The sequence below is a fragment of the Solanum pennellii genome, chromosome 2 (assembly GCF_001406875.1).
Source record: "Solanum pennellii chromosome 2, SPENNV200".
Taxonomy (NCBI): Eukaryota; Viridiplantae; Streptophyta; class Magnoliopsida; order Solanales; family Solanaceae; genus Solanum; species Solanum pennellii.
In genome coordinates, this window is record NC_028638.1 from 54,737,509 (window position 1) to 54,757,956 (window position 20,448).

The 20,448-nt window shown below is 33.6% G+C and overlaps 3 protein-coding genes and 1 non-coding gene across 4 annotated transcripts in view; 2 read left to right on the forward strand and 2 right to left on the reverse strand.

Annotated features, from left to right (window-relative positions):
- Positions 1–383: 383 nt before the first annotated feature.
- TRNAQ-UUG lies at positions 384–455 on the reverse strand. The gene has a single exon. It is a non-coding gene; the product is annotated as a tRNA-Gln (tRNA).
- Positions 456–537: 82 nt separating this feature from the next.
- Positions 538–3,836, forward strand: LOC107009694 (probable mitochondrial saccharopine dehydrogenase-like oxidoreductase At5g39410). Its single transcript, XM_015209040.2, has 2 exons — positions 538–1,359; positions 2,849–3,836. Exons 1-2 carry the CDS (start codon positions 691–693, stop codon positions 3,533–3,535), a joined length of 1,356 nt encoding a protein of 451 aa, XP_015064526.1. The 5' UTR covers positions 538–690; the 3' UTR covers positions 3,536–3,836.
- Positions 3,837–3,957: 121 nt separating this feature from the next.
- Positions 3,958–5,346, reverse strand: LOC107009690 (UDP-glycosyltransferase 13-like). The gene has a single exon (XM_015209035.2). The coding sequence runs from the start codon at positions 5,344–5,346 to the stop codon at positions 3,958–3,960; it is 1,389 nt and encodes a 462-aa protein (XP_015064521.1).
- A 5,321-nt stretch (positions 5,347–10,667) lies between these two features.
- Positions 10,668–20,448, forward strand: part of LOC107009721 (probable mitochondrial saccharopine dehydrogenase-like oxidoreductase At5g39410) — an 18,602-nt gene continuing 8,821 nt past the window's right edge. Inside the window, exons 1-3 of the mRNA XM_015209078.2 lie at positions 10,668–10,804; positions 18,978–19,059; positions 19,283–19,531. Of these exons, the coding sequence (XP_015064564.1) occupies positions 19,328–19,531 (204 nt within the window). The 5' untranslated portion in view covers positions 10,668–10,804; positions 18,978–19,059; positions 19,283–19,327. The remainder of the gene's footprint in view (positions 10,805–18,977; positions 19,060–19,282; positions 19,532–20,448) is intronic.

A 20,448-nucleotide genomic window follows, 5' to 3' on the forward strand; every position in this document is an offset into this window, starting at 1 on the left:
CTTTGAGACTATTATAAGTAACACACATGTGCTAATTGATTAGCACTGTTTTCTTTTGTCTTAAATGTTTCTCTTTGCATCTATCTATATTTCGAGCGGGAATGAACTTACGAATCTTGTCTATATTTTATAATTGTGTTTAAATAACTTATTTAAAATAAAAGATACTATCTATATTCCGAGTAAGAACGAAGCTACGAACCTTGTTTACTTTTTATAATTGCGTTTAAATCAATGACTTATTTAATATAGAAAATAATTTATTTAAAGTTGAGTAACCTATATTTTCTTGCAAACTTGAAATTCTAATTTCATTTTTCTTTTTTTAAAAATAGGTCAACCTTCAATATAAAATTGTTCACCTTCGTTGCAAAATAAAAAAGAGGTCCTACCGGGAGTCGAACCCAGGTCGCTGGATTCAAAGTCCAGAGTGCTAACCACTACACCATAGAACCCAATTTGCTTACTTATTTCATTTTAATAATTTTAAATGATTGTCAAAACCACTTGTTGGGGCTTGGGGAGACCGAATCACGGGTATCTCGCAGTTAATAATAAGGCACACATTTCTAGCGACCCTCACCTCTTCTCTTCGTCTCCAAAGTCCACTCTCTGATCACTCATCAGCTCCCGGAGATTAACGAAATCGGAAAACCAATCCAACTATTTTTTGATTTCCGATTGAAGAAAATGTCTCAGAGCCTTAATCCGAATCCAACTTACGACGTGATAATCTTAGGGGCTTCAGGTTTTACTGGGAAGTACGTCATTAGAGAAGCTCTCAAATTCCTCAATGTTCCCTCTTCCCCCTTGAAGAACCTAGCCATTGCTGGCCGTAACAATTCTAAGCTTTCCCAGGCTCTTCAATGGGCTTCCCGTCCAAACCCACCACCCGAAATTCCCATTATCACTGCCGATACCACTGACCCATCTTCCCTCCGTGACCTTGCTTCACAGACTAAGATCATTCTTAACTGTGTCGGACCGTTTCGGCTTTATGGTGAGCCTGTTGTTGAGGCCTGTGCTGATTCTGGATGCGATTACTTGGATATTTCTGGGGAGCCTGAGTTTATGGAGAGGATGGAGGTGAAGTATCATGATAAGGCTGTGGAAAATGGATCCTTGCTTGTTTCGGCATGTGGGTTTGATTCTATTCCTGCTGAATTGGGGTTGATGTTCAATTCGAGACAGTGGCTGCCGCCGGCTGTTCCTAACAGTGTTGAGGCCTACCTTAGTCTAGAATCGGATAAGAGAATTGTTGGAAACTTGGGGACGTATGAGTCAGCGGTGCTTGGTGTGGCTAATGTGGACAAATTACAGGAGCTGCGACGGAGCAGACCAAAGAGGCCTCGTCCAGTGGTAAGGCTTCATTTCATGTTGATACTGATGATCTTGGTCTAAATTCCATTACCCAACCATCCAATGTGAAGAGGTTTATAGTTCTGGTAATCCAGTTACACCTCGCAGGGACTCTCTGTTTTGCCACCCTTAAATTGCCGTCGTGGTAACATCTTAGTTTACTTAATGATAAGGAACTCCCAACAGAAGAATTGTTGTTCTACGACGTAGCATAACTCATATACTCATTTCAAACCATTGTGCAGTAAAACTTCCAATTTCTTAATGAATTTGGATTGAATTGGATATAGCCAAAGACTATCAGAAACTTCTTTGAAAGCCATTAGACAGCTCATTTAGGACAAATTGACAAATATAACTCGACCCTCTCCTTCGTGTGCAGCCAAATGTTGAGGTTATGTGAACTTTATGGGGGACTACGAGACACGCAAGCTGACCCATACAACATGGTTATCAACATAATATTAAAGCCTTACACAAATCATTGGAAAAAGAAAAAAAAAACTTAATATTTGTGTTACTTGTAAATTTGTATCTGGCTTCTCTAGTTCAGGAGAAAATTTTGCATAAATTCAAATGGTCTACTACATAGCGATATCAGAAGAAATTGAAGTTGATAAAGTGGGAGTATGCTTCGCAAGCAATATATTCTCCTCTGATTGAAACTTAAGTTCTTGTGTCATGGGATATGGATAAATATATTCTGAACCAATTTGTGAGTGATATTAAAATGTGATTACTGCTGTGAGAACCTCCAGTTTTATGGTTCACCCTTTTCTTCCTCTATGAAGGCATTCACATATAAATATGTACACTCAGTTTCATGAATCCACCAGTCTACTTGCTATGGCCAACAACTATTTGATGCAGTCTGGTCCTGTGGTGTGTCAATTATGTGGCAGGGAATGATGCTAAATGAGAAGTGATTTTGTCTTTGAAAAGATTGCATGAGTATTGAGAAAGAGTAATTGATATTTTCTGTTCTCTTGTTTCACTGGAAGAATGCTGTAGGTTAAGAAGCAATTAATCGTTACAACTTAGAAATCAATTAATCAGTATGTCTTTGAAGGTGTAAACTGCAATCAAAGTTCATCATTTTAAGGTTGTTTTCCAGAATGTTCGCATCATTATAAAAAGGTATATTACATGTGGAACTTTGAGAACCAGTTAACTCTTTCCCTAAAATGTGTGTCCTAGTCAATATATGATGATGCTGATGAGCATATTGTAGAAATTCATAACCTTATGATGGATAACTCGAATAGGTGGATGACAGGGATCAACGCTTTTATTACATGCATACTTTTAATAGAGATTCGTTGTTAGAGATGTGCTTATTTGATACCTGCGACATTTGCTAGATTACTCATTGCACAAAGCCATACTATGTACCATGCTGCTGTGGTACAGTAATTTTCAGTGTTTCCTCTGTAAAATTACACATTATATCTGTGTAACATATTCTCTAATATTTTCCTGTTTGTTTTAGATTCCTGGTCCTCGTCCTCCTAAAGGTCCTTTGATGGACCACCTAAAGGAAGTTGGTGTTTGGGCCGTAAAGTTACCATCAGCAGATGCAATTGTGGTCCGAAGAACACTTTCATGTTTGGCTGAAAATCCTCATGGTTTACCTGGTGTTAATGAAAGCACTGAACAAGTTGAGAGGAGGGAGGCATTTTGGTCAAGCATAAAGCCAGCTCACTTTGGTGTGAAGATAGCTTCAAAGTCTCCGTTAGGAGTTGTTCGTTTCATTATAGTCGGGCTGTTCATTGGTCTCTTTGGTAAAATTGGTTTAGGAAGGTGGCTGCTATTGAAATTCCCTTCATTGTTCAGTCTTGGATGGTTCAGGAAAAAAGGTCCAACTGAAGATGAAGTGGCAAGTGCTACCTTTAAGATGTGGTTTGTCGGACACGGGTTTAGCGATGGCAGTCTTGCATCACAAGGAAACAGGAAGCCTGATACAGAGATAATTACAAGAGTAATGGGACCTGAGATTGGTTATTTAACAACTCCAATCATTCTTGTCCAGTGTGCTCTCATTTTGCTCAAGGAACGAAACAATCTTCCAAAGGGAGGTGTTTTCCCACCTGGGATTGTGTTTGGTCCAACCGACCTCCAAGACAGGCTTCAACACAATGGAATATCTTTTGACGTTATTTCAAAGAAAACAATCTAACTAAATGGTAGTGTTCCCTTCTATCACAGGGGAAATTTTGAACTTCTTCGGAAGGGAGAATGATACTAGTTACTTATGCTTTCATTGTATGTTTTTCTTCCAGACGTTTTTTTTTCTGAATGTTTATATTCTTCCTTAAGGTGGTGCTTCCTCAACATTTTTCTTTCCGTATTTAGATTACTGGATAAGCTCTACTTTGTTTAACAATTTGTTAGGTCTGTTAACTCCTGTGGATCTCTGATATCAGGACCTTCCACTTCACAGCTATAACCTTGCTATAATTTACTGCATTTGTTTCTTATTGTGCTTTCAACTTCTTCATGTGTTGTTGGCCTGCAATCTTTTAACTTTAACAGCATACGTACAGATGCAGTTACAATTATTTTTACAAGCAAAGGATCAAGAGTAATGGTGTAGATACATCATTTTTGTTCTGCTGTTAATGTTTCGATGAATTTCCTCAGCCTCTTCTCTGAGCTCCCTCCAATTGCCTTAGCCTTCCAAGCTTGTTCCCTCACTTTCATAGCATTTACCTTCATATTAACATCTCCCATTAAGTTTTTCACCATCTCTGCAATCTCCCCACCATTCACTAGATTTTCCTCACCCCAACCCCATTCTTCTACCCACCTCCCCAATCCTGCCTTCTCTACAACTTCTGCATTCAACTTTTGATCACCATGCTGTGGCCATGCCATCATTGGCACTCCTGACCAAGCTGCATTCATCACTGAATCCCATTCGCACTGGTTCACGAAAAGTCCAATGGCTGGATGGTCCATAATAGCTGCCTCATAATCCCCTGGTTTCATTATTTTCCCTTTCTTTTCCATCTCTACCAGGACTGTATTCCCAAACAACTCTAGAAGCTCTTCTTTTAGCACCCATAGAAACTTATATCCGCATATCTCTAGTCCTTTTCCTATTTCTCTTAGTTGTTGTGCAGAAATCGGCTCTCTAGTACCAAAGTTAACATATACAACTGATTCAGCGGGTTGTTCATCTAACCATGAACTCTGATTGTCTTCTCCTAGATTGTAATTTCCCACAGGACCAACAGGAAAAACAAGTGGAAGTGAACTGATTACTCTTCCATCATCGAGGGAAGCAATTGTTTCTGGTTCAAGCCAGTCAAAGGTGTTCAGAAAGACGCCAGTCACTTGAGGAAGAGCTCGAGCATTTGGCAGCAAGTAGTCTTTCAATACATAGTTTGATGGTGAATCGTCCAACCATGCACGAGGGATGCTTGATTTTGGAACTGATCCTATACCTGGAATCTCAAGATTGCCCGAACAGTACTTAAATGAATCAGGATCTTCAGATAACAGTACAGGAAGGTACGCTACAGTAGAGTAAAATTTAGCTGATGTAGTGGAGATATTGTAAAGAGGAATGTTGAGATTATTAGCTATTTGTGAAAGACTAGATGCAAGAATAAAGTCTGAGACAATAGCAGAAACTGGTTCATCTAAAGAAGACAACAGAGGGTCGAGCTGGTGAAGTGAGTTACTAATAGCATCAATTTGCATGATGAATGGATCATTCATTGAAGAAGTAGAGGTATTCAAAGGAAGGATTTGAAAATCTAGTCGATTGATCTGTGGGTGATTGGCGAAAAAGCTGTTGATCAAGATGGACTTTGTGGTAGATATTTCAAGTAGCATAGTGATGAAGGTGATTCTACATCTGCGTGAAGCTAACATGGAAGCTAATCGAAAAAATGGAACCATTTGTCCCACTCCCAGACCACTTGGGAGAAATAATATGTGAACTGGCTTTGCATAGTTGACTATAGAATCAGACATCTCCATGGCTGAATTGAAGAATGATTTCTGCTGATTACTTAGATGCTTTTTTAAAAGATTAAGACTAGGTATTTGATCGCTTTCATATGCTTGTTTGCTAGTTTGAGGAACAGTAAAGGAATCAACTTTGGCATCTGAAACTTATATATATAACATTATACATGGTGATTGGCATTATGCGCAGCCAAGAACAAAGCAAAAATTTATAAGGTTAAATTTACAACTGTTTAGTTTCAAATTAACTGGAAAAAAAATGTATAACCCAAACACCTTGTTTGATATTACAAAATCATTTCATAATTTCTTTGAGCTTTTCTTAAAGTCGATTTTACGAACTTCAAATCAATTTGTAGCTACTTAGTTAATCATCTATTAATAAGTTTTTCGCAACAATAATCACAACAAAATTTCAAATTTGAAAATCAAAAATAAAGTTTAACTTTCTTCTTGAACTCCTCACAATTTGAGAAAAAATAATTTCTAACCATAATGATCGAGTCCGAAATTTCACTCCATTTTTTTTTAGAAAAATTTTGAAAAATTTTATTTTGTGAGAAATATAAATATTATATCACAGACAATACTTATATTACATCCTTTCAGCTTTTGCCAAGTGGAATTTGGGTCCCACTGCTTAAAGCTACATTTCTTTCTCTTTCTCCTATTTCTATCTTCTTCTTCTCTCTCTTTTCTTTTTTCATTTCTTCATAAAATTTTACTTATTTTCCTTCAACAAACTCGGATACTTAATATTTTTTAATGATATGATTTTTCATATGTTAAAATCAAGTCAAATTAATTAAGTCGATTTTTTATTACTTTATTTTATTTTATTTTTTGTTGCTATTTATTTTTTGTGGACTTCTCAAAAATATATAATAATATAAAAAAATATGGTAAGGTATATATAGGATTCTTCGGGAAAAAATTATGCATACTCGAAGAATTTAGTCATTATTAAGAAATATGATAAATTATTTTCAACGATTTTACTATTTTCTTACAAAAATTAAAGATTTAACGTTGATATATTAAAAATGTCTTGTCAATATCTAATTTAAATAAAAATAATCAATTAATATACGAGTTATTTTGAACATAAAAAAACACTTTCAGTATTATCGAAATAAAAATACAAATTAAACTACGAAGTAAATGTGAAAAAAATAATTACTATAAGAGAAACATGTGAATACTAACAAAAGAGAAAAAATTATAATAAGTTTTTTAATTTAGAGAAAGTTATACATATAAACAAAATCATTACAAACCATTTATTAATAAAATAATAAAATGAAAAAAATATCCTAATAAATCAATGTATGATCTTTTATAATCAAACACATAAATTATTTATTCAAAAATTATTTAATTACACTATATTCAATTTCTTTAATCTTACTAAAAAAAACTATTTTTTCTCATCACATTTACTTTTAAGTTTTCCATTTACTTTAAGTTTTCCTTAAATCAATAATATAAAAAAAAATAGTTAAACATTGTGGCCAAATCTTTTAAAAAAAACGTAAACCTACAAAGGAGGAAAAAAGAATGGAGAAAAGAAAGTTATATGAATGAGAAAGAAAGAAAATAAATAAGAAAAAGTTTTAAGTATGGGTCCTATATTATACACTCGTCAGCCAAAAAATCCTCATATAACTGAGAAAAGGTGAGCCTCTCACAAGATAAATTTTTTCTTAAAAACTTTACTCATTCAAATGTAAAGTCAAAATCATATACTAATAGATGGCCAACGGACGCCTGGTCCCTAAAGTTAGATTTTAGAATTTATGTGCAATAAATTTTAAGATGAGATAGTGATTGATCGTGATAAAGAATTTATACTCTCTTTATTTAATAATGAGTGTACATTATATTATTTTGAAATATTGAATAATATTTATTTATTTTGTGAAATTAATGAGTAATTTTATATTTAATTCTTAATTTATTTTTATTATTAATTATAATTATTTTTTTATTATATTTTTTAAAATATCATATTTATCATATTCAGAAGATGATATATTAAAATTATCCTAGTTTTCCATTTAAGGAAATAACTAAACAGGAAATACATAATTTCTTGGCATAATAAATAAATGTACCCTTTAACTTGGCATCAAATTACATTTGTGTCCTTCAACTTTGGATATGCACAAATGGATACAAACTTGTATAAAGTTGAAGAAATAGACACACATGTCCAACATGTCATCCTACATGTCTTTTTTTATCCTACGTGGTGTCCTACGTGTATTATTTCATGTAGAACTCATGTGTTTATTTATTTAAAAGTTTGATAGTTAAAATATCTATTTGTACATTATGAAAATTAGAGGTCAAAGTTAAAATTTAAAATCAAATTTATGACGTAATATACGTATTATGTCAAATTCCTTTTATACATTTTTGCTGTCTGCCTTCTTTCCTGTCAGTCCTGATGACAAAGCTGGTCTATGCAAGCTGTAATAGGTGAAAATAGGGGGAGCCTGCTGCTTTCAATTTTGGTTTTTTAAAATAGTAAAGAATTAAAGATCATAATATTTAATAGATCTAATAACGCTGTAGTTATAATATTAATAATTAGGCTTTATAATTATAATTTTGTTCGCTATGAAAATTATAGTGTGTATTTCGCTTGTGAATATATAAACATGGTAATAATATACAAATGCTAATTTATTTATTTTTTTATAAATTGTGAATAAATAAATAGGATAAACATATATAAATTTTGGATATGTATAACAAGAATTAAATTATACAAATTTTGAATTTAAACTATCAGAAATCGAATTATGTAAATTCTGAATTTTATACAATCAGAAAAGTGAATGAAAAAATTTCACGAAATTGTAGTCAAGGATCAAAAGTAATCGAAACTATAGTTATATTATGAAATATACTCTATATGTTTGTCATTTCACTAATTTTCTCATCTATGGTAGATAGTTAAGAAATAAATTGTTTATATATGAATTATTATAATGTTTGATTGATAATTTAGAAACCACATAATTAATACATGTACATGTTATGATAAAATTTATTTATTATTTTATGCGGTATAAAAAGGAGTTCGGAGCCTAAAGGGTGAAAAAATTAACAAAAATTTTAAAACGGTATATGAAATTTTTTTTAACCAAAACGGTAAAATTGCTAGGGAGGTAGCGATTTTGTCCGTCGGAGTTAAGAAACATCGCTGCTATAGCAGCGATTTGTACAATTTGCTTTTTTTAAAAAAAAAAAATTAAACCAAATCACTGCCAAGGCAGAATTTTCCTTATCAATTTTTTAATTATTTTTAAATAAATCGCTGCAAAGACAGTGATTTTACGTTAAATTTCTTTTTTTAATTTTTTTTAGCGATTTACCAATTTTTAATTTTTAAGTAAATCGCTGCCAACACAGCGACTTATGGATTTTTTTTAATTTAGTGCAGCGACTTTTTAATTTTTAAAAGGAGGGGTTAAAAAAGAATCTGTTTTTGGCTACTTCTTAGAGTCTTCATTCAAGAAAAAGAATTTTATTTTAGTGGAGAAAAAATAACTTGTTCCGTTCGTTATATAATGTATCATATTATATTATTTTTATTATTATTATTATTAATAATAATAATAATAATAATAAATATTTTGATCACATTATTTAGATTGAGTTTTTTCTTATTAAATTAAAAATACTGAAAATTAAAATAAATATTAGAATAGGGGGTAGGGACATTTGAAAGAAAGAATGACTTATTTAAAAATTAAAAAAAAATAAAGAAAACTTTCATAAATCGCTGTTACTGCAGCGACTTGTTTATAAATTAAAAAAAATTGGTATATCACTGCGCCGGCAGCAATTTACTTAAAAATTCAAAAAAAACTAACGTAAAATTGCTGCTATTGCAGCGATTTATTAAAAAAATAATAAGAAGAAAAATTGATAAGGAAAATCGCTGCCTTGGCAGCTATTTGGTTTAATTTTTTTTAAAAAAAAAAATTGAACAAATTGCTGCTATAGCAGTGATTTTCCTTAACTCAGGTTGATAAAATCGTTACTTTCCCAGCAATTTTACCGTTTTGGTTAAAAAAAATTGCATATATCATTTTGGAATTTTTGTTAATATTTTTCACCCTTTAGGCTTTGGACTCATATAAAAAGTATAATAACTAATATCGACATAAAATGACATATGAACTCATCCACAGCTAATCTCAATATTATTAATACTCGCATAATTTCAATCAGCTACTAAACAACTCTGTGTAGATCCTCCCGCCTAGTTTTTTAAAAAAATTAGACTCACATAATCTTTTCATACATTCATTTATTCACTAATTAAACATCTCATAATTATTATTATTTTTAAAGAAAAGGTACGTGAAGAAGCTGTATTTGTGTGCTAAAGAGGTGTTCGTACATGCAGAGAAATTGTTCTTATAGAGTACAATATCTAATTAAAAAAAATATCATAAGATATGAATAAATTTAAATAAATAGTAAGAAAACATCCTAAATAATATTTTCCTAAAAGAAATGAAAAATAATATATATATGATTTTGTAATCTTTTTTAAGTGTTCATATTGCTTAAAAAATTTCCAAAAGGTTTTTCTTAAGAAGTAAATTTAGTAAAATCGTATTTTTATTTATAATTTTTTAGCATTATGTAAAATAAGTGATCAACGAACACAGTAAAAGAAAGAGTATTTATTGGTAAGAGCTCACAATTATCTAATCTCCAAAATCCCAACTACGAAATATTTGAGTTTTTCTTATCCAAATTTGGCTATACTTATATCACACCCACTTCTCTTTTTTTTCAAATACATCTATCCTTTTTTTTTTTTTTGAGTAACAAATGTAAATATTATCATTATAACAATCAAATCACCTAACCCTATTGTTGCGTCTAGTTAAATGAAAATGGGATGGGGTCATTTTTTGGCAGTACCAAGGGGGAATTGGCTCAAAAATGGGATGGGGTCAAGACAATGATGATAGTTAATGACTGATTTTACGTTCAATGCTAGATCTTTGTTGAATTATATCTTTTGAGAAGTTTTTAAACCTAGCGAAAAGGACTCTAAGCCTTCACGCAAGTTGGGGAGTGGGAGGAATTTAATATCTGGATATTTGTAAAATTAGTGATATTAATTGACATTAAAATATTTAGGCGAGATACCTTTTTGGTTAACAAAGTTTTGAACGTTTTCTCAATATTCAACAATTATTTTAATTATGATTAAGATATTTATTAAATTATTTCAATATATACCTATAAAAAATAAATAGGACAAATGTTACTCTACCTATTATGCACTTAAAAATATAAAACAAAAAGTGTAATGGAGATGAACGAAACCTTTTATCCCTATTTAAAGCCCCCAGCTGAGCTTCCCAAAAAACAACCACTAAAAGAAATGCTTAACCTTTGAAAAGGCTTGCTCTTCCTCAATTTCTCATTTACTAAGGTGCTTCTTCTTCCCTTCTCTTGTGCTTTGATTTATATAATATACGTTAAATTTTGAGAGTTCAACTTTTTTATTTTTATCTTGTATTTAAATTGAACATACCAACTTTAACAATTTCGAAGTAATTTAAGAACATACAAATAAATCATAAATATAAATTTTCTTGTTTTACTCTTGAACCTGAAGTATGTTAAATAAATTAAAATATAGAAAATACATGTGTGTTCACTTTTACAGCTAAATACAATGCCTAAGTTGGGATTAGGGTCATTAATCCCCCTATAATAACTAAAGAAATTATAATAATGTATCAAGAATATCATAGATGTTTCTCTATCCCTTAATTGGAACTAGTTTATATCTTTTCCTCTTCTTTTCATTACATTACAAGTGGAGTTTTATGCCCTAATCTTGTCTAAGAATATTTTAAAACTTGCCTTCTTACGTTTAAGTATAGTATGTGACCATTATTCCTCCCAACAAAATGACTACATCTATATGTAATATAGATATTTTATAAATAGTTATGTAATATTATTTTCTAAAATTATTCATTCAAAGATTATACATCAATCTATTTTTATCTATCATTAATATTCCTAGAATTACTACACAACTCTTTCTTAAATCAACAAACAAATTGATTGAGAAATTCATCTCCAATAATGAAATAAATCAAGAAAAAATTAATAATAATAAAAAAATTCACTTTATGTTTATTTCGACTATAAAAAAGTCACTTTATAATATTAGTAAGAAAAATTCACATATTTTTTTGTGATTTATCCTACTTGTCACAAGCATATGTATTTTACAAATTATCACAAACCCAAGTTATTAATTTTTTATATTAATATCAAGTAAGTATTTTATAATTTTGTGTATTTGATGCATTATATAAAATTTATTCATCACAATAGTACATCTTTCTCAACAAATAATTATTTAGGATCTGTTTGGATTGACTTTTGACTTATGACTTATAAGTCAAAAGCCACAAGTTAGGATTTCTAACTTGTGACTTTTCGATTATTTTAACTTTATCCAAATACTTTAAAATTGCTAAAAAAACTATTTTGACTTAAAAACACCTAAATAAGTCAATCCAAACAGACACTAATAGTCAGAGTCAGGTAATTTTCCCTATTGAAATCATCGAGTAGTATGTGTAGAATTGTATATGGCAGTAGAATTGCAACTGCTTGGGGGTTTTCCATTAGCACAACGAATATATATAATTACATAATTACAATGGGCTTAAGCCCAGTAAACGTAAACCTAAACCTATTCTAACACTCCTCCTCAAGTTGGAGCATGAACATCGTGAATGCCCAGCTTGGATAAGAGAAATGAAAAGTTAGGATGAGACAGAGGTTTAGTAAACAGATCAGCTCGCTGGAGTTTTGTGGGAACGTAGTGAGTCGAGAGTTCGCGACGTCGTACACATTCCCGTACGATATGACAATCAATGTCGACATGCTTCATCCGCTCATGAAATACTGGATTAGCTGCGATATACAGGGCAGATTGGTTATCACAATATAACCTCGGAACTGAGGTAGTCGCGACTCCAAGACATCCGAGGATGTGTTGAATCCACCGAATCTCGTAGCAAGTGTCAGCCATGGCCCGGTACTCAGCTTCGGCGGAAGAACGAGATACTGTAGGCTGTTTCTTGGTCTTCCAAGAAATAGGAGATCTCCCCAACATAACAAAATACCCGCTGACAGACTTTCTGGAGAGTGGACATGTAGCCCAATCTGAGTCACAATAAGCCATAATCTGTAAGTTACTGTCTGCTCTGAGAAGAATGCCCTGACCTGGATGACCTTTGATGTAGCGTAGCACTCGCATAGCAGCATTGAGATGGTCAACTCTGGGCTCGTGCATAAATTGGGACAGGAGATGTACCGAATAAGCCAAGTCCGGACGCGTAATTGTCAAATAGATGAGACGACCAACCAACCGGCGATATTTGCTGGGATCGCGAATTGGTGCGCTGGTCGACGTGGCCAGGCCATGACCTGGAGACAAAGGAGTCGAGGCTGGTTTGCAGTCAGTGAGTCCGGCCTCCTGCAGAATTTCTAGTGCGTATTTGCGTTGGCACAGCACTAAACCAGTTGACGAACGGGCACATTCGATTCCCAAGAAATATTTTAAAGGCCCCAAATCCTTCAGCTGAAAGCAGTTGTGCAAATATTTTTTGAATGAAGCACATAGATTGAGGTTGTTACCTGTGACTAAGATGTCGTCTACGTAAATCAGGATGGCCAGAAAGTCAGCGCCGCGTCGGAAAATGAAGAGAGTATGATCCTTATGAGCTTGTTTGAAACCATAGCGCCTCAATGCAATTGTCAGTTTTGCAAACCAATTTCTGGGTGATTGGCGGAGACCATATAGAGATTTTTTCAGTCGACATACTTTGCCTGGGTGGGCATTCGAGTAACCTGGTGGAAGTCGCATGTAGACCTCTTCAGTAATATCCCCATGTAAAAAGGCGTTATTTACATCAAGTTGGTGAATCTCCCAATTCTTGGCAACGGCAACGGACAACAAAATTCGCACAGTTCCCATTCGGGCAACCGGAGCAAACGTATCCGTATAGTCTGTTCCAAATTCCTGATGATTTCCTAGAACAACCAGTCGTGCCTTGTCCCTTTCTTTAGATCCATCAGCATGGAATTTTGTCTTGTACACCCATTGACATCCTAGAGCTCGTCTACCGGCTGGAAGATCAGTCAACACCCAAGTCTGATTGTTTTCCAAAGCTCGAATTTCTGAGTGCATAGCCTCCCTCCAATTTGCAAATTTTACAGCATCCCGAAATGATCGGGGGACGTCTGTAGCAGAGAGTGCAGCCAAGAAACCACGATACCTGTCGTGCAATTTTTCATAATGAATGTAGTTAGTGATAGGGAACCGTGTACCTGAACGATGGGTGATCGAAGGGCGTGTAACGGGAGGTACGTGAGCGGCAGATTGACACACATATTCAGAAAGGTAACCGGGTGGATGGCGAACGCGACTTGACGTTCGAGCAGGTGGTGGACCTGCGTCTTCGTCGACGGGAGGGGGGGCTGTTGCAGGTTCTGTGGAGGCAGTGGAGTCGGGCTGTTGTGGCATATTGTTGGTCTGCTGATTAATGGTAACAGTGCTTGGGTTGGGCGACATGGTTGAGACAGTGACGAGAGAGTCTGCTGTTCGTTGGGCTGTTGGTGTGGCAGTGACGGGAAAATCTGCTGTTCTTGGGACTGTTGGTGTGTGTTGCGTGGGCTGCTGGTTGGTAGGTGTAGGTGCGAACGGAAATATCGTTTCATCAAACGCGATGTCACGCGTATGAAAGAAGCGATGAGTTTCCAAATCGTATACCCGCCAACCTTTCGTCCCGGAAGGATAACCTAGGAACATACATTTTATACTGCGAGGGGCGAATTTGTTGGGTGGACGCTGGATATTGCGGACAAAACAGAGACACCCGAAAACACGCAAGTGGGAAATATCTGGTGGAGTTGTATTTAGCATTTCGAATGGAGACTTGCCACCGAGGACACGGCTAGGTGTGCGATTAATGAGGTAAACTGCAGTACGGACACATTCCCCCCAAAATTCGACTGGTAGCGACGCTTGGAACATTAAGGAACGTGCCACGTTTAAAATGTGACGGTGTTTGCGCTCGACTCTCCCATTTTGTTGGGGGGTTCCGACACATGATGTTTGGACAAGGACGCCCATGTCGTGGTAGAACTGACGAAGAGGGTTATTCAAGAATTCGGTACCATTGTCAGATCGGATAATTTTTATAGTTTTATGGTATTGAGTTTGGATCAAGATAAAGAATTGTTTTAAGCAAGTTGTGACTTCACTTTTATCGCGTATGAGGTACACCCATATAGCTCTAGAGTAATCATCTACAATAGTCAAAAAATAATGTGACCCAGAAGATAGACAGGTAGAATAAGGACCCCATAAATCACAATGAATTAAATCAAAAATGGAAGCAACTTTATTAGAACTTGTAGGAAATTTTGAGCGAGTTTGCTTGGAATAAAAACAAATCTCACACGACTCCAATTGTTTGATATCTAAGGGGGTTTTATTAAAAGGAGGGGAACATAAAATTGTAGGAGATGGATGACCCAATCGCTTGTGCAACAACTCGACTTGGTCGACTCTAGAAGCGGACACGAAAGCTTGAGACTGGAACACGTATACCCCGTTACGAGCTGTACCCCGACCAATCTCCATTGTCGAAACACGGTCCTGTAACACGCAACAACAATCATCAAAAATCACACGACACTTGTTGGATTTAATCAGGCATCCAACAGAAATCAAGTTGCATTTCAGATTAGGGACGAACAACACATTTTTCAATATTAGATTGACAGAAATTTGTACGCTACCACAGTAATTTGCCACAACACGAGTGCCATCCGGGAGACCAATAGAACACTCAGGAACAGGTATAATATCATAAAGTGAGGAAAAATTACCCGTCATGTGATGTGAGGCACCACTATCAATTAACCAATCGGGTGACAAAGCATGAACCGTACCCGTGTTATTTCCTGATTGTGTAGGAGTATCAAGCATGTGCAGCAGTCGAGTCATTTGCTCAGTCGACAGTCCTGGAAAGTTGCCGCCTTGGCTGCTGCCTGTCGTGACTGCTGGTGAGTTTGGGCTGTCTGCGTGTGCAGCCATGCCACCGCTGCGACCTGAAGGTTGTTCGCGGCCAGACTGTAGACCACGACCTCCTCGACCCCCTCGTCCTCCCCCACGACCCCTTCTTCCTCCATTGGGAAAACCAATCAAAAGAAAACACCTTTCAGTGGAATGACCATTTTTCCCGCAATGAGTGCATTTGTATTTCGGAGGTGGTGTGGGTTGAGTTTCTACGGCGAATGCTAGTCCATCGGTCTGTTCATCACGGTTGCGCACAATCGACTTGTGTCTCTCCTCTTGAGAGACAAGATAGTAAGCTTCATTAAGAACGGGAAGTGGGCGGGTGCCGAAAATCTGGGAACGAGTGGATCCGAATTGTGTATCATCGAGTCCGAGAAGAAACGCATGTGTTTTCTCCTCCTCAAATCGAAGACGCATTTTCGCTGCTGCAGGACATATACACCCACAAGTTGGATCAATCGAACCATACAATTGGTTCCAAATAGTTATAAACTGATTGTAGTACGAGACTACAGATTGACCTTTTTGTCTCAACATTTGTAGATCGGACTTTAATTGCCACGATTTTGGAGCATTCGTGCCTCCGTACCTTGCCGTTATATCAGTCCATAATTCGTGGGCAATTTTGTGAGAGACGATACTTGGCTGAATTGTCTCGTCGGCACTGTTAAAAATCCATGAACATATAATTGAGTTGTTTGCTTTCCAGGCATCAAGTTCCAACTCGTTCGTGGGCTTTGGAAATCCCTTTTCATATAAAAAACCAATCTTGCTTCTGCCTTCGAGTGCGTTACAAACAGCTCGCTCCCAAACGTCAAAATTATCTCCCTTCAGTAGGTATTTAGTAAGAGAATTACTTGGTCCTTCAGACGGGTGCAAATAGTAGACGGAGCTTGGATCATGAATCGGTCGAATTTTCGCAGTGGAATCGACAGTCATGATTTTCTATTAAGTTGTTGGACTGTACAGATCAGAAGATCTGCGGAAATCAGGCAGATGGGCAGCGACGATATACTGCAGAAACGATGGTCGACAAATGGTCGACAACGGCGATGATCGACAATGACGATGGTCGACAACGACGATGGTCGACTCTCGGCTAGGATTTGATTCCTGGTCGAGGCTCTGATACCATGTAGAATTGTATATGGCAGTAGAATTGCAACTGCTTGGGGGTTTTCCATTAGCACAACGAATATATATAATTACATAATTACAATGGGCTTAAGCCCAGTAAACGTAAACCTAAACCTATTCTAACAGTATGCAGTTTATAGACGTCCTTTAATATTTTAATTTTTTGAAATTTGTTTTTGATAATTTACTTTCTTAAATCATTTCTAGACGTAAGAATAAAATAGAAAAAATATAATAAGATGTTAATTATTTGTCTTGTAAATTTGAAACGTATAAATACGTATTCCAATGGTATTCTACGTGGAAGAATTTCAGAATAATGTAACTGACAAACGGTAATCCAAATTAAATGATTTCTAAACCAAAATGGTCTATCAGAAGAAGCAGTACTGTTGTTGCAATAAAAGAAGCAGAGCTACCATTTTGGGTAAAAAAAATTTACATCCAATTTATTTCTATTAGGAGAGTCGATTGCTTTGGGAATTAAGATCTCTCAACCATTCACGAAATAAATTTAGAATATATATTTTTTTCAGATATTTTATTATAAAAAAAAGAAAAAGTAATATAAGCAGCCTATAAAATACAATAAAGGAAAAATAACTTAAATACACAACTATAAGTTTTGTATTCTCTAATTTTCCCTTCTTTTTTTTAATATTACATAATTCCCTTTTTTTTAATTCTAGTAGAAGTGTATAGATACATAACATTCTCTCTCCTATAATACACAATTCCCCAATATAATGCCTATTTTTTCTCCACTAAAACACTCAATCTTCTAAATCAGTTTTTGGATTTTAAATTATTAATTTTAATTAAAACACCCAATTTTGAAATTTTTTGAATTTCAAAATTCAAAAAATTTGAAATTTCAAAAAACTGGACAATTGCTCTCCCGTTCTTATTGTTCTTCTTACTCCATCACGTCTTCAGTTCTTCTTACTCCATCATCGTCTTTGTTCTTCCTAACCCAACATCTGTTATTAGTTTCTTTCTTTTCTTATTACTCCATCATCAGTTCTTCTTTTCTTCCTTTTTTTTGTTTTGGTTAATTGTTCTATTACATCATGGTAATGGATCCGTTAATTAATAGAAGGATATATGATTCGGACGATAAAATTGGAAAGAAAATAGAAAAAAGTCTTTCCATGATCCTATGAATCTTCAGAAGGATTCAAACAAAGATTCTGGCGAAACATCAAAATCAAAGGTTGTCAAAATACAACAAAAAAGAAAAAAGAAGCAGCAACCATTGTTGTCAGGCCTACATTGTTTCGGGCTTGTATTTTTTATACTTATTTTAAAATTGTTGTTGAAATTAGTAAAAATTTTAAGGAATCCAATATGTATCAAAAAATTATGAAAATTATTATCATGTATCAGACAATAGGTTTAATACATAAGTACTAAGTTGATTATAATGTTTAGTCTATGCTTTGATACATGAATTAGATGTGTATCATATGATTTCCTATGTATCAAGAGTTTTTGAAATATTTTATCATGTATCAGTGATTAATTTCAATAACTGCGCCATCAAGTGTGCTTGCTGATACATTTTGAATCAGTGTGTATAGTGTTTTAGACGATGCATTGATACATGAATTTGTTGTGTATTATAATATTTTCTATGTATCATGAGGTTTTGAAAATTGTTATAAGGTATCATTCAATAAGTTTAATAACTGCGCCATCAACTGTGCTTGATGATACATATATAATCATATTTAACAGGATGTTCATAAAAAATGTATTCAAAATAGATGATATAATCTTTGATTTTCAAAATTTGAAATTATTATCCAATTACGTGCTGAATTAATGCTGATTCTGTTACCGTAAATTAAGCTGATTTAGTTAACAAGTTTAATTGTTCCATTTTTCCCCCATTTTATTCTTAACAGTTTTTAAATTACCATGTATCATTTACCATGTATCACTAGAGTCTAAAGTATCACGCCACAACAATTTTAAGGGATTTTTAGTAAATACTAAATTTGTCGGGACAGAATGTAATTATTGAATTACACTATGGGATTCCTTAAATTTTTACTAAAATAAAATCAAGAGAACCTCCTTAGGCCTAACCGTAAGAGGTAGGTGGGTAACTGACTAAAATTATGCATGTATTAGTAAAATACGGCTTAATTATGAGTAAATTTATATATTATTATTTTATATAGATATTAGTTATTCTATTGATTATTTCGTATATAATAATATATAGATTTCATCATAACTTATAAATATATTATATTAATTTTAACAATTATTTTCTGTGTAACAATTATGTGATTTGGTCATTTACCTTATCATGGCGCCATAAATGCACTGCAAATCTGCAATACAGGAGGAGGAGCATTGATATTGAAGTTTGGCGGGAAAGAAAAGAATCACGTGAGGTGTACGTGGAATTTTTCTCTCCGTTAAAAGTAGGGAAACTTACATAAATATACTATAATAAAAAAATATTTACCATTTATAGCAATAATATTTTTACCTCACTTGATCACTTTTAATTCATTTAAAATACAAGTTTAATACATATTACAGATTTAACAAAGCATTGCTATAAATGGTAATAAACAAAAAGTATCGCTAAAATCAGTAATTATTTTTTAAAATGTATAAATTTATGTAATTTTTCCTTAAAAAGTAACTGACGGAATCTGGGTCATAAGTGTATCATTTTGCCAAAAGATGTGGACCATTGTTACTGCATACAAAAGAAGTAGGACCATTCTGCCAAAAATATTAGACTATCCAACATATTTTACAATTTCAAATCGGGCCATATCACAAAAGCCCAGCCCGAACCCAAGCCCAACTTACGATATGATAATTATAGGTGCTTCAGGTTTTACAGGCAAACACGTAATTAGAGAGGCTCTCAAATTCCTTAACACTAGGGAATTTGGCCGCGCTTCGCGCGGTCTTTAAAATAAATATTAAAGGATTACTTTTTTTAATTAATTCTATAGCTCTCTTTATTTTCAAACGTAATATTATCACTTTATTTTTTTTACTTATATATTAATTATGAATATCGTTTTGAGATGACGGTTGAAATGAAACTTAACAAATTTAACATCTATAATCTATTAAATGAGGGATAGTACATTATTAATCAATATGTCAAATGTCAATATATATTTTCTTAGTAATTTTTTTGTTTGGACATGTGGTTAATATGTCACTTTCTACATTTTATTGGAATATCAATGAGTTTGAATCTTTATATTACAACATATACTCCGATGTAATTTTTTTCTTGAATACATAAGAATTATATTATAAATAACTGAAAAATACTAATAAAATACATCTACACGTCTTGTTATCCTTTTTCATATTGATATGATAAAACTCATTTGAATATTTCATTTTTCAATCGTTTTTGTTCCTTTTTCAAATATACTATTTAAATTTGTATGATTTTTGCATGAATCACATCTATTGGTATTTTAGATTCTTTAGCTACACCTATATCAAAGATAATTGTTATCATTTGTCAAATTTGTTTTTTAAGGATGTTATCCAAAATGTTACGCTATTATTAAATTTCAATATAATCAACCTCGAATGAGAATATGTTTTTTCAAAAAAATTATTAACTCGTTTACTATATTTTAATCTATATCTTTTATATGAAATATAAAGATAAAAGATTCATATAAACTACGTAAAAATATTTGATAGATAATAAACATCTTCACATATTATGTGTATAGAATAATAAAATTCAAAAGTTAATTAAATTGAATACTCTGATAATATGTTTCATTTCAAATATATTTCTTGCATTCTCAAATCAATGATTG

Bases quoted from the DNA above. Each gene is read 5' to 3' on its own strand.
- LOC107009694 (XM_015209040.2), top strand. From the start codon at position 691: ATGTCTCAGAGCCTTAATCCGAATCCAACTTACGACGTGATAATCTTA. The intron at 1,360-2,848 runs GTAAGGCTTCAT...TGTTTGTTTTAG, and splicing joins CAAAGAGGCCTCGTCCAGTG to ATTCCTGGTCCTCGTCCTCC.
- LOC107009690 (XM_015209035.2), bottom strand. From the start codon at position 5,346: ATGGAGATGTCTGATTCTATAGTCAACTATGCAAAGCCAGTTCACATA.